Source organism: Eulemur rufifrons, chromosome 29, assembly GCF_041146395.1.
Source record: "Eulemur rufifrons isolate Redbay chromosome 29, OSU_ERuf_1, whole genome shotgun sequence".
Classification (NCBI taxonomy): Eukaryota; Metazoa; Chordata; class Mammalia; order Primates; family Lemuridae; genus Eulemur; species Eulemur rufifrons.
The window spans coordinates 79,347,684-79,362,281 of NC_091011.1; the positions used below are offsets into that span (position 1 = coordinate 79,347,684).

At 44.1% G+C, this 14,598-nt stretch overlaps 1 protein-coding gene across 1 annotated transcript; it reads left to right on the top strand.

Moving 5' to 3' along the window:
• Nucleotides 1-953: 953 nt before the first annotated feature.
• GARIN1B (golgi associated RAB2 interactor 1B) lies at nucleotides 954-14,290 on the top strand. Its single transcript, XM_069462071.1, has 7 exons — nucleotides 954-1,199; nucleotides 2,347-2,531; nucleotides 3,645-3,897; nucleotides 7,649-7,770; nucleotides 10,358-10,395; nucleotides 13,189-13,362; nucleotides 14,252-14,290. The coding sequence occupies exons 1-7, from the start codon at nucleotides 954-956 to the stop codon at nucleotides 14,263-14,265; spliced, it is 1,032 nt and encodes a 343-aa protein (XP_069318172.1). The 3' UTR covers nucleotides 14,266-14,290.
• Nucleotides 14,291-14,598: the final 308 nt, after the last annotated feature.

The window sequence follows — 14,598 nt, forward strand, 5'->3', positions numbered from 1 at the left end:
AAACATCAACTCCCAGCTTGACCTTTGTGAATAATGGTTGTCAAACTGTTCTAAATCTGTCACATTTGGCCTTGATGGTTAATACTTTATATAAATAACATCTGGAATTTTGTCCAAATTAGAATATAATTTCTCCCAGAAATGGGCTTGACTAGTAGTCAGCCTGCTTGGTTCTTTGCTCCTGATCTAGCTACCAGAAGATCTGGGCTCTTTCTTCCTCTGGCTCAAGGGTGAGGGATGCTGTCACTCTGAGAGGGCATGGCTTGCTGATCCGAGCAGAGCTGCTCATCAGGGTTCTACTCCTCCCAGCTGGCGCCCTCACAAGGCCAGCCTCTGGGTAAGAAACTAATTACTTCTCCTGCTCCTTCTGTTTGACCTCCTACAGGAAATAAACCCTGCAAAAGGAACCAGACCGCTGAAGCAGAGCACAGAGCAGGCACCGACTGCCCTGCAACTGTTTCCATAAGCAGAGAAGGCTGCTGCAGATCCACCAGGGTGTGGGGGCGGCCTCATGCAAAGCTCAGGAAGGCTGGGTTTCCCATGGACAGGCAGCCCTGAAAGTTTGAGGTAGGTTGCGTTCAGAGTAAGGGAGGGTTGAAAGCCAGGGAAGGCATTTTCCTCTTCGTGGCAGAGGAGCTTCCTGACAGCTGTCCTTCCTTGCTGTCTGCCTGGCTCACTGCTTTCTCAGCAAGTTCTGGGAGAGCTATATCCTGGGGCCCCGACAAGGCCTGGGGAATGTCAGGGCATGAATAAGTCACAGAAGCACTCTGGAGGAAAAGGGAGGCTCCTCTGCATTTCCCTTTCCTGAAGGCCTGCGCTGGTTTTTCATGATGTCATCCATTCATCATTGTGAGCTGATTGGTGGTCCCAGGGCTTGGCCAGCAGCCCAAGGCCAGGAGGGAAGAGGGAGATCCCAGGACAAATGTGCAGCAGGCCCCTGAGCATGTGTAGAAATGTCATCAGTTCCACAAAGAAACACTTGGCAGAAATCGAAGAAGACAGTAAAAGTCACAAGATCCTATCCAACCTTCCCTTCCCTGAATGCCTGGGAAGAATTCAGGGGCCTCCTGCCTGTGGATGGGGAACCGAACCCTGGAGTGGCCTTGGGTGTGGAGGAGGGACTGCTCTGCCAGCTGGTTCATTCTCCAGAATTCAACCTGTTTCCTGACTCCATGGTGTTTGAAAGCAACTTTGTCCAGGTACGCTTGGGTGGCTCAGAATAGCATTTCTTGATTCTTCTAAACCTGTTTCCAAATATGACCAAGAGAGTCCATCCCTGGAACTAGAGTGGAGTGAGAATTGAGGCCAGGAGAAGTTATTGGGCCTGGAATGCAAGGCTACCTCATTTACCTGGGCTTTGCAGAGCCGCAGACAGGGCTACTCATACACAGAGTGGTTACCTGGGAGAGAGGTCCAGCTTTCTCTGCTCTGAGCAGAGGGTTTGGTATTCAAATCCCCAGTTTTCTTCATCCCCCAGGCTGTCACCCAAAGCAGATGAACAAAAAGGCAGTGAAATGAGATGCCCTTTAAAGATTAGGAACAGAAATGCTGATTACTGAAAAAACAGGTCCTCAGGACCCAGAGAGACCTGGGCTCAGATTCCAGTCCTCTGCTTTCCCCTTGGGAAGGCATCATTGTGCAAGCAACCAGAGTACCCTGAATCGCTTCCTCTATTGTAAAAGGGTTGAATTGACCTGAGAATTGAATGCAAATTCAGCAAGCAAAGTACCTAGTTTAACAGGTACCCAGTGTATTTTTGTTTTCTTTCCTGGTCTCTCCTCAGGCCAGATGGAACCCAGAACAAACAGAACTTTGAAGTTGGAAGGGACCTTCCTGTTTAGAGAAGGTGCAGGAAACAATAGGACCCCTCAGAGAAGGGCTAAGAGGACAAATTTTCCAAAGGAAGGCAAAACAGTCCAGGGAGGATTCATAGGAATATAATAGATACCAGAGAACTCCTGGGTTATAGTTCTTATGGGCAATTGTTAATAGTAGGTCATTTAAATGCCATTACAGTTGTTTAACCAATATAGGTTAAAAGAGTGGTTCTCAACAAGCAGTGATTTTTGTCTCTCACTGTCAAGGGACATTTGGCAATGTTTGGAGGTATTTTTGGTTGTCACAATTTTGTTGGGGGGGGGGGGGGCATGCTACTAGCATCTAGTGTTAGAGGCCAAGGATGCTGCTAAACATTCTACAATGAGTAAGACAGGCCCCCAGACCACCACTGCCCAACAAAGAATATCCAGCCCAAAATGTTAATAGTGCCAAGGTTGAGAATCCCTGGCTAAAACATACTGCTGCTTTTGCCAAATGCTCAGGCTGTGCCTGGGGGCTGCATTGCAGGTCAAAAGGGACAGGAATTGGATAGACATCTACAAGGCCTCCAACACCATGGCCCTTGGGGTGACCTCCTCTGTGCCCTGCCTGCCCCTTCCCAACATCCTCCTCATGGCCAATGTCAAATGGCACCAGGGGCAGAGCCAGACATGGAACAGACCATCTACAGCCCCAAAAATCATCCTGAAGAGGTAAGCAATAAAGATGGGAAAGAGGACGTGAGGGGTGAAGGGTGGACCCAAAGTGGAGGCTACTTGGTGACTAAAATCAGGGTGGAGAGAAAGCAGAGAAGTCATCAGCAGTGACATTAATTGTTTTAGTCAACAGTAACCCGAGACAGATGGTGTGCTGGAAGGACAGAGGTCAAGTGGCTGAGGGAGGTGTCAGGTGGACAGGAGTGAGGGGTCAGTCTACATGCCCACTTTCCTTCTTGCTGCACTCACACTGCTAAACTCAGGAAAGCTCTCGGCATTTGGCCGAGTGGCAAGGAGCCATGGAGCTCTGGCAGATGGAGCACGGGTTGGGAGAGGCAGGTTCTTTCTAGTCCTTGGTGTGCACCTAACTAAACTCCATTTTGAGTCACGAGTCATTTGCTACACCTCAGTTTTCCTATTGGTAAAATGAATGGGACTAAGTCTCACTTAGAACTATAATTGTGTAGTGACATCATGCTTGTCTGGCTCGGAACAGCACTTTTTGATGTTTGAGCCTCTTTGAATAATCTGTTGTATGTATCAATAATCTCTAGATAGTCCCAGAAATCCAGGAAAACCCCTCATTTCTCCATGCTACCTTAGTGATGAACCTCTTCATTATGTTCTTAGGTACCTCTAGCAAGTATAGCTCAGTCCCAGCTAATATTAGATCCAAAGCCAGCTCCTTAGACTTTAGCTCCTTTGGGAAGAATAATTGAGGCATTAAGGTCAATGAATGGACAAGCTGGACAGTGGGGCCAGCTCCCTTGGTGCTATCAAGAAGGAAATTGCAAAACCCTACAACTCCAGCCACCTTACTCCTAGGCTGCCTCTCTTAAGCAAGGTCCAGGAATTACCAGCATGAGAATCATGCCAGGGCCATACCCCAGGTCTACTAAATTTGAATCTAGGAGGGTGTATTCAGGTGTTTGCATGTTAACCTCCCCGGGTATATCTTATCTCCCCAGTGTTTCAGCACCACTGTGCTAAGCACCCTTTCTTCTATGTCCAAAGCCCCAGTCCTAAAGGAGACATTCCTTGTTTTAATGAAGATAGGGTCGGATCAGAAGCAATGGGATTGTCAATGTGTGTCTTCCCTGGTGGCTTCAGGATTCTCCCATTGAAGTTTGTGGAGCTCCGGGTGTGTGACCACCTTCAGCGCATCCTGCGGTTGAGGACAGTCACTGAGAAGGTCTATTACCTAAAGCTCCACCCCAACCATCCTGCGACTGTCTTCCACTTCTGGATCCGACTGGTTCAAATTCTGCAGAAGGGTCTGTCCATCACCACCAAAGACCCTAGGATTCTTGTCACTCACTGCCTGGTACCCAAGAGCTGCTGCAGCCCCTCAGGAGACTCCAAGGTAAGGGAGCACCATTGCCAGCCTTCAGCCAAGGCCAGAGTCGAGAGGTAGACCTTACACTAGCTGGTATGTGAGCACCCTGTGAAGGTGGTCTCAGCCTTACACCTTTTTCTAAACAGCTTTATTGAGGTATCATTTGCAACCATAAAATTCACCCATTGTACATGTACAGTTCAACACTTTTAGTAAATGTATAGAATTGTGTAACCATCACCACAATCCAGTTTTAGCACACTTCCATCTCCCTAAAAAAGTCCATCTTGCCTGTTTGCAGCCATTCCCTGTTCCTACTCCCAGCTCTAGGCAACCATTCATCTATTTTCACCTCTATAAATTCATCTTTTTTAGATATTTCATATAAATGGAATCCTGTTATACAACATAAAGTCTTTTGTGTCTGGCTTAGCATAATGTTTTCCAGGTTCATCCACATTGTAGCATGGCGCCCACTCCAGGGCAGAGGCACAGCTATCACTAGTTTGTTCTTTTCAGTTGCTGAATAGTATCCCTTTGTGTAGATTTACCACATTTTTGTATCCATGCACTGGTTGATGGACATTTGGATTGTTTCCAGTTTGGGACTATTAGGAATAATGCTGCCATGAACATTTGTGTACAGGTTTTTATAGACATACATTTTCATTTGTCTTGGATAGATTCCAAGGAATGAAATTTCCAGGTTATGTGGTGAGTTTATGTTTAACTTTTAAAGAAACTGGCAAACTATTTTCCAAAGTGGCTGCACCATTTTATATTCTCACCAGCAATACATGAGGATTTCTGTTTCTCCACATCCTCACCAACACTGGTATTGTCTCTCTTGTTTATTGTAACCATTCTAGCAGGTGTGTAGTGGTTTTAATTTGGATATCTGTGTGCCAGTGGTTGCTATAAGAAAAAAAATTTGGATATCTGTAATAACTAATGATGAAGAATTTTCATGGGCTTATTCATTGTTTGTACATCTTCTTTGGTGATATGTCTATTCAAATCTTTTGCCCATTTTTAAATTGGGTTTTGTCTTATTGCATTGTAAGAATTCTTTTACAAGTCCTTTTGGATACAAGTCCTTTATCAGGTATATGATTTGAAAATATTTTCTCCTTATCTGTGAATTTTCATTTAATTTTGATGAAGTGTAATTTATCAACTTTTTCTTTTATGGATCAGGTTTTTGGTGCATATATAATAATTCTTTGTTCAACTTAAAGTCACAAAGATTTTATTCCATATTTTCTTCTAGGAGTTTTGTAGATTTAGTTCTTACATTTATGTCTATGATCCATTTTGAGTTAATAAATATACATGGAATGAGGGAAGGGTCTAAGTAGTAAACTGTCCTTCCCCCATTAACTTGTCTTGGCACCTTTGTCAAAAATCAATTGATCATGAATGTAGGAATTTATCTCTGAATTCTCAGTTCTGTTCTGTTGTTGTATTTGCATATTCTTGTGCCACTACCACAATGTCTTGATTAATGTAGCTTTATATTAAGTTTTGAAAATGGATGGTATAGGTCTTCCAATTTTGTTCTTTTTCAAATTGTTTTGGCTATTCTAGATCTTTTGCATTTCCATATAAATTTTAGGATCAGTTTGTCAATTTCTGCAAAAAAAAAAAAATGCCTGCTAGAATTTTGATGAACACATGTTGAATTTACATATCAGTTTGGGAGAAAAGTGCCATTTTGACAATGTTGAGTCTTCCAATATATGGATATGGAATATCTTTCCATTTCTTTCAATCTTCTTTAATTTCTCTTAAATTAAAAGAAATGTTTTTAATTTTCAGTATTTAACATTTAACAAAAATGTTTTATAGTTTTCAGTAAACAAGTTCTGTACTTCTTTTGTTAAATGCATTCCTAAGTATTTTCTTGTTGATGCTATTGTAAATGGATTGTGTTTTCTAAATTTCACTTTTGGATTATTCATTGATAGTATATAGAAATACAATTGGTTTTTGTATATTAATCTTGTTTATTAGTTATAGTAGCTTTTGTGGATTCCTTGGGATTTTCTACATGCACACATATATACATACATACATACATTCATGCCTCTGCAAATAAAGACAGTTTTGCTTTTTTATTTCCAATCTGGATCTATTTGTTTGTTTGTTGCTTTATTGCATTAGCTAGAACCTCAGGTATAATGTTTGACAGAAGAGGCAAAACAGACATCCTTGCCATTTCCTAATCGTAGGGAAAAAACAAATAATCCTTTGCTATTAAGTATGATGCTAATTGTGGAATATTTTTAGATGCCCTTTTTGAGGTTAAGGAAGTTCCCTTTATTCCTAGCTTATTGAGGTTATTCCTTTTTTTTTTTTTTTATCATGAATGAGTATTGGATTTTGTTAAATACTTTTTCTGCCTCTATTAAGATGATCATGTGGTTTGTCCTTTATTCTGTGAATATAGTATATTACATTAATTGCTTTTATGATGTTAAACCAACCTTGTGTTCCTGCAATAAATTCTACGGTCATGGTATCTATAATTTTTTTATATGTTACTAGATTCATTTGCTAGCATTTTATTAAGGAATTTTGCATCTATGTTCATGAGAGATATTGGTCTTTAATTTTCTTGTGACATCTTTGTGATACCCTGGCTTTGACATCAAGTTAGTACTAGCCTAACTGAACCCAGCTGGGAAATGTTCCCTTCTCCTCTATTTTCTGAAAGAGTTTGTGAAGAATTTTGATTACTTGTTCCTTAAATATTTGATAGAATTGACCGATGAAGCCACCTGGGCCACTTTGCCCCAGGTCTTTGAGCATGATGAACATAAGCCTGACTTGGTTTACAATATAAACTCCATGAAGGCAGGGATTTTTATCTGTTCTCTTCACTGCTGTATACTGGGCACAGAGTTGGCATTCAATAGATACTGAATGAATGAACATGGACAGCATGCACAATTGAAGCACCTTTGGGATATCACAGGCAACAGGAAAGAAATTAACTTTACCCAGATATAAAAAGCAGCTCAATATAGGATTTTTCTTAGACAAATTAATTTTTAAAACACTCATTAGCCTGTAATCCTAGCACTCTGGGAGGCCGAGGTGGGCGGATCGTTTGAGCTCAGGAGTTCGAGACCAGCCTGAGCAAGAACGAGACCCCATCTCTACTAAAAATAGAAAGAAATTATATGGACAGCTAAAAATATATAGAGAAAAAATTAGCCGGGCATGGTGGTGCATGCCTGTAGTCCCAGCTACTCGGGAGGCTGAGACAGGAGGATCGCTTGAGCTCAGGAGTTTGAGGTTGCTGTGAGCTAGGCTGACGCCACGGCACTCACTCTAGCCTGGGCAACAGAGTGAGACTCTGTCTCAAAAAAAAAAAAAAAAAACACTCATTAAATTCCTATAATAAATATATGATTCCCCTACGTTTAAGCATAAAACCAAGTAGCATAAACTTTATTAAGTTTATATCAATAGGCTATTAATAAATTATATTAAGGTCTATTAACAGGAATAGGTTATCTACTAAATTATGTTAAAATTATGCAACGATGACATATCTTTAAGGCACCGAAGAATATTTATACCAATACAGGCAGCGTAAACAAACAGTTACGGCCTCAGAAAGGCCTCTACGAGCAGCTGGTCAGGCTGCACAGTGGAGGAGTTTGCGTTCTAACAATTTAGAATCTGGACTATGATATTAGGAAAATGCAGAGACCCTAAGGCCCTAACCACCTGGTTTTGTTTTGTTTTGTTTTGTTTTTTCTCCATACAGTTAGTACAGAAGAAACCCCAAGCCTCCCAGCCCAGCGAGAGCCTCATTGAGCTAATGGCCAAGGGGGAGAGCGAGGCTCTCTCTCAGATTTTTGCCGACTTGCACCAGCAGAAGCAGTTCAGGTACACGACTTAAATCAGGCCAGCCTCTGACATTCCTTTGTGTAGCCCAGGTGGTCTCTGCGGTGAGGTCCAGAAATCAAGTATCTTGCTTAATGAGCACAGGGAGGGGGCATGAAAAGCTGCCACTCAGTATCCAGTCTTTTATTATTATTATTTTATTTTTGTGGCATTGTAGCTCACTGTAACCTCACACAGCAAGCATAGTAGGCTTGACTCCAGAGGAGGAATTTCATAAAACGTAAAAAGTAAATCTCCAACAATGAGAATAAGTAAGTAACACAGGGGGAAAAGTAAACCCTAATTTCTAAAAACTAATTTCTAATCCAGTTCCTAGTCCTACAGAGAAATATCCAAAATATTGTTTAAAACATTATCTGCTTATTGGGTTCACTGACCCACTCACCTGGTCCCTGCTTGGACTTTATGGAGCTTGTAAATATATAGTCTGTTCTGGAAAGCTCCATGGTACGGACCTATCTTCCCCATGCCTAAGGAAATGTGCCTATATGTACAGATGACTTAGCTTTGAGTCTTAAGACTGGTTAATATGAGAGAGACAGGAATTGAGAGCATTTAGACCAGAGGGTATCACAACCAGAGTATCCAGTCCCAGGTGAAGTGGGACCCAGGGTCCTAGTGCATATTATTTGTGATTTAATAGAAAAGGGAGAACAGAAATAAATTAGTAAATGTCATCAGGAGAGAAAAATGAGGTGTCAGAGAGGAGATTTTTGTCACTATAGGAACAATTTGGACCAGAGGCAGAACAAATCCCCTTTCTTTCTGAGTGCTGGTAATAAACTGAAACCAGTAGGGTTCAGAGGATGTGATCTCTTATGGTGGTCAAGAGCTCATGTAGACTTGGGCCCAAGTCACTGTTCTAACTGCACCCTTGAGTATATTGCTTAACTTTTCTAGGCCTCAGTTTTCAGATCTGAAAAATGGAAATGATTATAATGACCGCCTTATCCAGTTATTGTCAAGATCAAATGATCTCATACACATCAAGTACTGAGCACGCTCCTCAGCAGATTTAGAGGCAAATCTAAGTAAGCTTTCAATAAATGTTAGCTTATAGTATTGACTCCAACTTGGGCTGGAGCTAGAAAGTATTAACACAAGAGAAAGTTCTATCTGTTGGCCAGTGTAAAAGACATATACTGGAGATTGTCACTCTATAGATAACACAGAGATCTAAAATTAAGGAACTTCTGGACAAGATGTCACATTGCTGAGCTAGAGGGCTCTAGACTCTAATAGACCAAGATATTTTGAAGCAACTTTTTGATTGTCTCAAAATACTAAATCACTGATTTTTTTTTTCTGTGTTTCAATAAAACTTTATTTACAAAAAGAGGTGGCAAACCAGATTTGGCCCATTAGCTATAGTTTGCTGACCCCAGATCTAAACCAATGCTAAATCACTGATTTTTAAATTATTATTTAAAGGATGGCTTCTGTTTCTATCTCACCGGCCACAACTCAAGTCACCTGGCCACACCCAGCTGCAAGGGAGGCTGGGAAATGTACTCTCCATTCTGCATAGCCTTGTGCTCCATACAAAATCATCTGCTTTGCCCCTGAGGGAGAAAGGAAAAAGTATTACTGGGCGCCTCCTGGCATTCTCTGGCACCGACAGCTTTTAATATTTCCTGAAGGTCAGAGGAGGCTAAGACCTGAAGGAGAAATAGGCAACACACAGATAAAAGGGTGGCGATGGTGACAGTTTAAGGGAACAAGCAGGCGCAAGGCTGAGGCTTCCCCCAGAGCAAGCAGCTCGGTTGAAGACCAGCGGGGAGAGCAGGCAGCGGTGGAAGAGAATAAGTAGAAGTGGGCAGGGGCCGCACCAGGCAGGGCCTGGGAAGCCATGCGAAGGAATTTAGACTTTAAGTGTCATGGGAGCCTTAGCAGCATTTTAAACAGGGAAGTGATGTGACCCAATTTACATTTTGAAAAGGTCATGCTAGCGGTTGCTGTGACAGTTAATTTGAGGGAGAGAGAAGAGACGTGGTGAGACGAGCTAGGGAGCTATGGCAACCTAGTCTGGGCTGTCACATACAAAGTGGATGGAAGAATGCAAGAAACAGGGCAGGGGGGAATTAATTTTTACTTCACTGTTACCTCAGTTGCTTTATACAGACGTTTTAGTTCCTTTAGTTTCCCAAAACCAAGGCCTGGGTGGTCATTTTTCTCCTCATTCAGGCACATTCTAGTCTGGTTGCAATTATTATCAGTTTTTACACATTGGCAACAACATGCAACTTAACACCAAATAAAATAAATGGCTGAGACACAGGACTGAACAGATGGAGTCACCGCTCCCCGCTCCTCAGCGGAATCAGCAGCTTGGACTCTGCCCCCCCCACCCCCTCCCACCTCCCCCTTCCCTACCTTTCTTCTGGAACTTTAATACATGTCACAGCCATCCAGCATAGCCACAGCTGGCCTTTTCATGTTTATATCCCTCTCTAAAGCTTTGGTATCAGGAAAAATATAACTAGGAACAAGATCTGAAATACGAATTTAATGCTCTTTTCCTTTACTTTCCACCTTCATTTCCTTGATCCTGAAATGGCTGGAGTTTCAGGAGCAGCAAAAAGATGGAGACCAGCAAGGACAGCTCAGGTAAGGGAGGGCACAGGATGCTGTGAGAGCTTTCTGCTCTGCGGACGCAAGAATAACATCCGCTCCAGTTCCCCATGCTGACTTTCCTGGCACTGCCAGGACTGCCAGCGTCTCCCATGCCTTAGTTTGAATTCCTTGAGGCTCTCTGGCCACCATAGTCAATTTGGCATCAAGTCTTACCAATTTCTCTCTTTGCAATGGTTCTTATATTCTTTATTTCATTTCTACCCCCACAGACCCTGCCCTAGCCCAGTCCTTTCTCATCTCAAGCCTGCAGCAATTTCCCACTAGTTCATTCATCCATTTCTTCATTCAAAAGCAGGCACTGAGCACCTTGCAAGTGCCAATCACTGTGGTAGGCTTTGGGGTCACCATGTCAAAAGACACCACGCCCCCTTCAAGGAGTTTACAATTTGGTGGGGTCAGATGGGGAAATCCCCAAATTACAAAACCTCTCCTTCCAGGCACCATTCAAAGCGCATGCCTGGGGTGCCCATGAGGCACAAAGGAGGAGGTGGTGGTCTCTCGCTCCTCCCAGGAAGCTGGTCCGGGAGGTGTAGGTGTGAGCTGAGCCTCAGAGGATGAGTACAGGTGAGCTGGCTGAAGCAGATGAGAGAGGGCATTCCAGGAAGAAGAGACAGGGTCTGCATGAGGGAGCATGACACATTCTGGAAACAGTAGCCTGTTCCCTGTTTCCAGGTTCTAGCCCAGATCTACTCCATGCATGCATGGTCCTGCAAAAACTTCCTGTTTCACCCATCTCACCTGATCACTCACTGCTTTAACAGGAGTCCTCTGCCTTGTCATCTTCTGCAGCCCAAACCTGCTCCAACATAGTTCAGCTAAGCTTCCCCAAATCTCTTTCATCCCCGCTCCGCCCTTTTCCCCCAGGCGCCACTCTAAATTTTACCTCCCCTTCTAAATCCTCCCCCTCACAACTCCTTCCTACCCGGACTAATCTCTCCCTGCTCATAACCTTTCTTACATTATGCCCTAGTTGTTTCACAGGTTTAAGGAATATTTTTTCAATGAATACTAAATTGTCTTCATACCTCTCCCTTATCCACAGCGGCAAGCACAGGGCTGGGAACACAATGAGAGTTCACCAAATATCCATATATCATGCCACTAATAAGTTATTTCTCCACATCAGCTCAGGAAGCAGTCAGAATATCGTGTTATAAGATATTTAGAAATTTCCAGGAGGTTGTAGACCCTAGGGGAGCTCTGCTAACTTTCATCCAAACAGGGATTACAAACTTATATGTCTGCAGGTGGTATAAATGTGTGGGTGACATGGATATAAGAAATAGTTAACTTTTCTCTAAATTCTATTATAAATAAAACAACCTGTGGCAGCTGACACTTGGTTTCAGCACTGAGTTCAGCATTGAGGAGACAATAGGGAGTGGTGAGGACAGTGGCAACAAGAAAGTGAGGGTTTCAACTAAGGCTTCGATTGATTGTCGCCATGCTGGAACCCAGGCCTGCTGTTGCCAGATACTCTGATTTTGCAAGATAAGCCAAAAATCCAGATTTTTATATAACAGACCCCCACCCCGTAAAAAAATGAAAGTGCATTATAGACTAACAGTGGGCAAACAAAACATATCTGCAGACCACATTCAGCCACACTCAGCCTGGAGGCTCCCAGCTCCTGTGAACAGAGCTGCAGTTTCCCTATGTTTTCTCCAAGTCTAGGAATGCTTTCTCATGCTATGCAACTGATGACACAGTGGTGATTCATTTCTGTTTTCACACATACATCCAAGCACACACACACACACACACACACACATAAACATACACACTCAAAATATACCCCATGAAGTTAGGGTTGAGGAAAACAGAAATAAAAATATTTCAAACTTATTTCTGGCACTTGAGAGAAGAGCTAGAATTTCAGGGTCACAGAATATCTGGCATCATGGGAGCCACCCAGATGTTCCCAGGCTGATTTCAATTAACCATCCTGGGATGGCCTCCGGACCCTCTATTCTCATTGGGCCAGGTAGCATACCCTCTCAGTTTGGAAGGAGAGTTACACCCAGCCTCATGGAACTTTTGGATGAAAAAAGAGAGAGCTACAGTGGAAAAACCAGCAGCCCAAAACTTACCTGTGTGGCTGAAACTTTCAACTCCCGACCAGCAGGTGGAGTGGCCTATCACTGCAGTGCTTCCCAAACTTTATTGTGCAAACCATCCCCTGTGGGTCTTGTTAAAATGCAGCTTCTAATTCCTTAGGTTTGGGTGGGCTTGGGATTGTGCACGTCTAACATGCTCCCAGGTGCTGCCAAAGCTGCTGGGCTGTGGGCCACCGTTTGAGTAGCCAGGGCCAAGTGGACAAAGAACAGGCTTTGGCTTAAGGCCTTCTGGGTTCAAGGCCTTTGCCAGTTCAGCTAGCTTTACCTCCTGGGGAAATCTACTCAGTTAATCTGTCTAAACCATGCTGGGTCTGTCCTTTTACTAGCACTGTGTTGCTCACGTGATGTAGTGGTAAGAGCACGGGCTCTGGGGCCGGGCTGCCTAGCTTTGAATTCTGACCTTGCCTCCTCATTATGTGACCATAAGTAAGTCACTAACCCTCTCTGGGCCTCAGATTCCTCATCCCTGCAATGGGGATTGTGGCAATGCTGACCTCACAGAGTTGTGGTGAGGACTGAGGGAACACGAATGCATGCCATTGTTTGGAGCAGTGCTGGGCACGTAATAAGCACCCCCAAATGTTGCCTGTATTCTGTGTGTGCTCTGTGAACCAGAGTACAAACAAGTGCATTCCTTTCCTTGACCTAGAGAAAGATACTCCCTCCAAAGAGGACGACAGCATCCCTTGTACCTGTGACCTCAGTTGGAGGGATTCGTTCACGTATGGAGAGTGGGAAAGAGAGAACCCCTCTTGGCCGCAGCCGCTCTCACTCCTCAGCACTCTGGCAGCCTCCACCAGGCCACAGCTGGCCCCACCCATAGGTACAGTGATGGGACTAACCCACTGACGTCATGGGACAGCCCTGGAGTTCAACCTCATGGCTGGGTCAGGTCCTGGGGTCCTGGGGGTGATTCCAGAAAGCTTTGGGGTGGCGGTAGGCAGATGCAGGCCACAGCAACCTCAGCCTTCTCTTTTTCTGCCTTTTTGTTCTCTGCCTCCAACTGGGTTGAGCAAAACCCTGAAGTGTGGCACCTCCAGAGCCCCCAGAGTTCCCACAGTGGCTCTGAAGGGACAGATGAGAACGGACAATGCTGTCACAGCTAGAGCTGCTTTCCCCTGGCTGTGTGGGGGGCAGGAGCAGCCGGCCCTGGGGAGTCCCGGTGCGCTCTCCCTCCCTCTTCCTTCCCTAGGCCCTTGGCGAGCTTTCTTTCTGCTGGAGTTGGGGTGCAGAGAGGTAGGCTAGGAGGGCTGGGGAGGGTCAGACTTCCCCGGGGTTCCAGCCCTTTTCTGTCCATGCTCAAGGTGCACTCATCCGCCCACTCATTCAGTTAATAAACATTTGTGAAGTACTTCCTATGTGCCTGCCTGACCAGAGATAGCTTTCTAAAGAAGGTAGGGGTGATGTACATTTTCTAAAGTAAAATATTACTAATAAACCACTAACTCTTATAAGATATCTGTTATTAATAGTTGACAATTTCAAAAAATTGCCAGGGTAGTGGCTCACACCTGTAATCCCAGCACTTTGGGAGACTGAGGTGAGAGCCTCACTTGAAACCAGGAGTTCAAAACCAGCCTGAGCAACATAGCAAGACCCCATCTGTACCAAAAAAAAATTTTTTTAAATTAACATAAGTATCTATGTGCCCACAAAAGAGCTCTTTAGGTAAATAATATTCTATCGAACATTTTCCTCTCCTCCACTCACAGGCAATTCTATTTGAGCCACCCTTTCATGCTGGGGAGAATCTATGCACCCCCGCCAACACCACTCTGCAGTATTCAGCTGGAGGGGTTCTGTGGCTGGAGGGGCGGAGAAAGCTGTAACCAAGGGAAAACTGGAATCATCTCACGGAGACATCAGAGCCTTTCCTCATTCAGCTGTACGTAACACACCTCAGCGCAGCCCACCTCCGTCCCACAGCCAGAGCGGGCCCAGGAAGATGCAAGAGATGGAGGAGGGGGCGAAAGAGAGCAGAACCGGGGTGAAGAGGAAAGTGGCGGGAGGAAGTCAGAGAAGAGGAGAGACCCAAAGAGAAGTGGCAACAGAAGGAAAC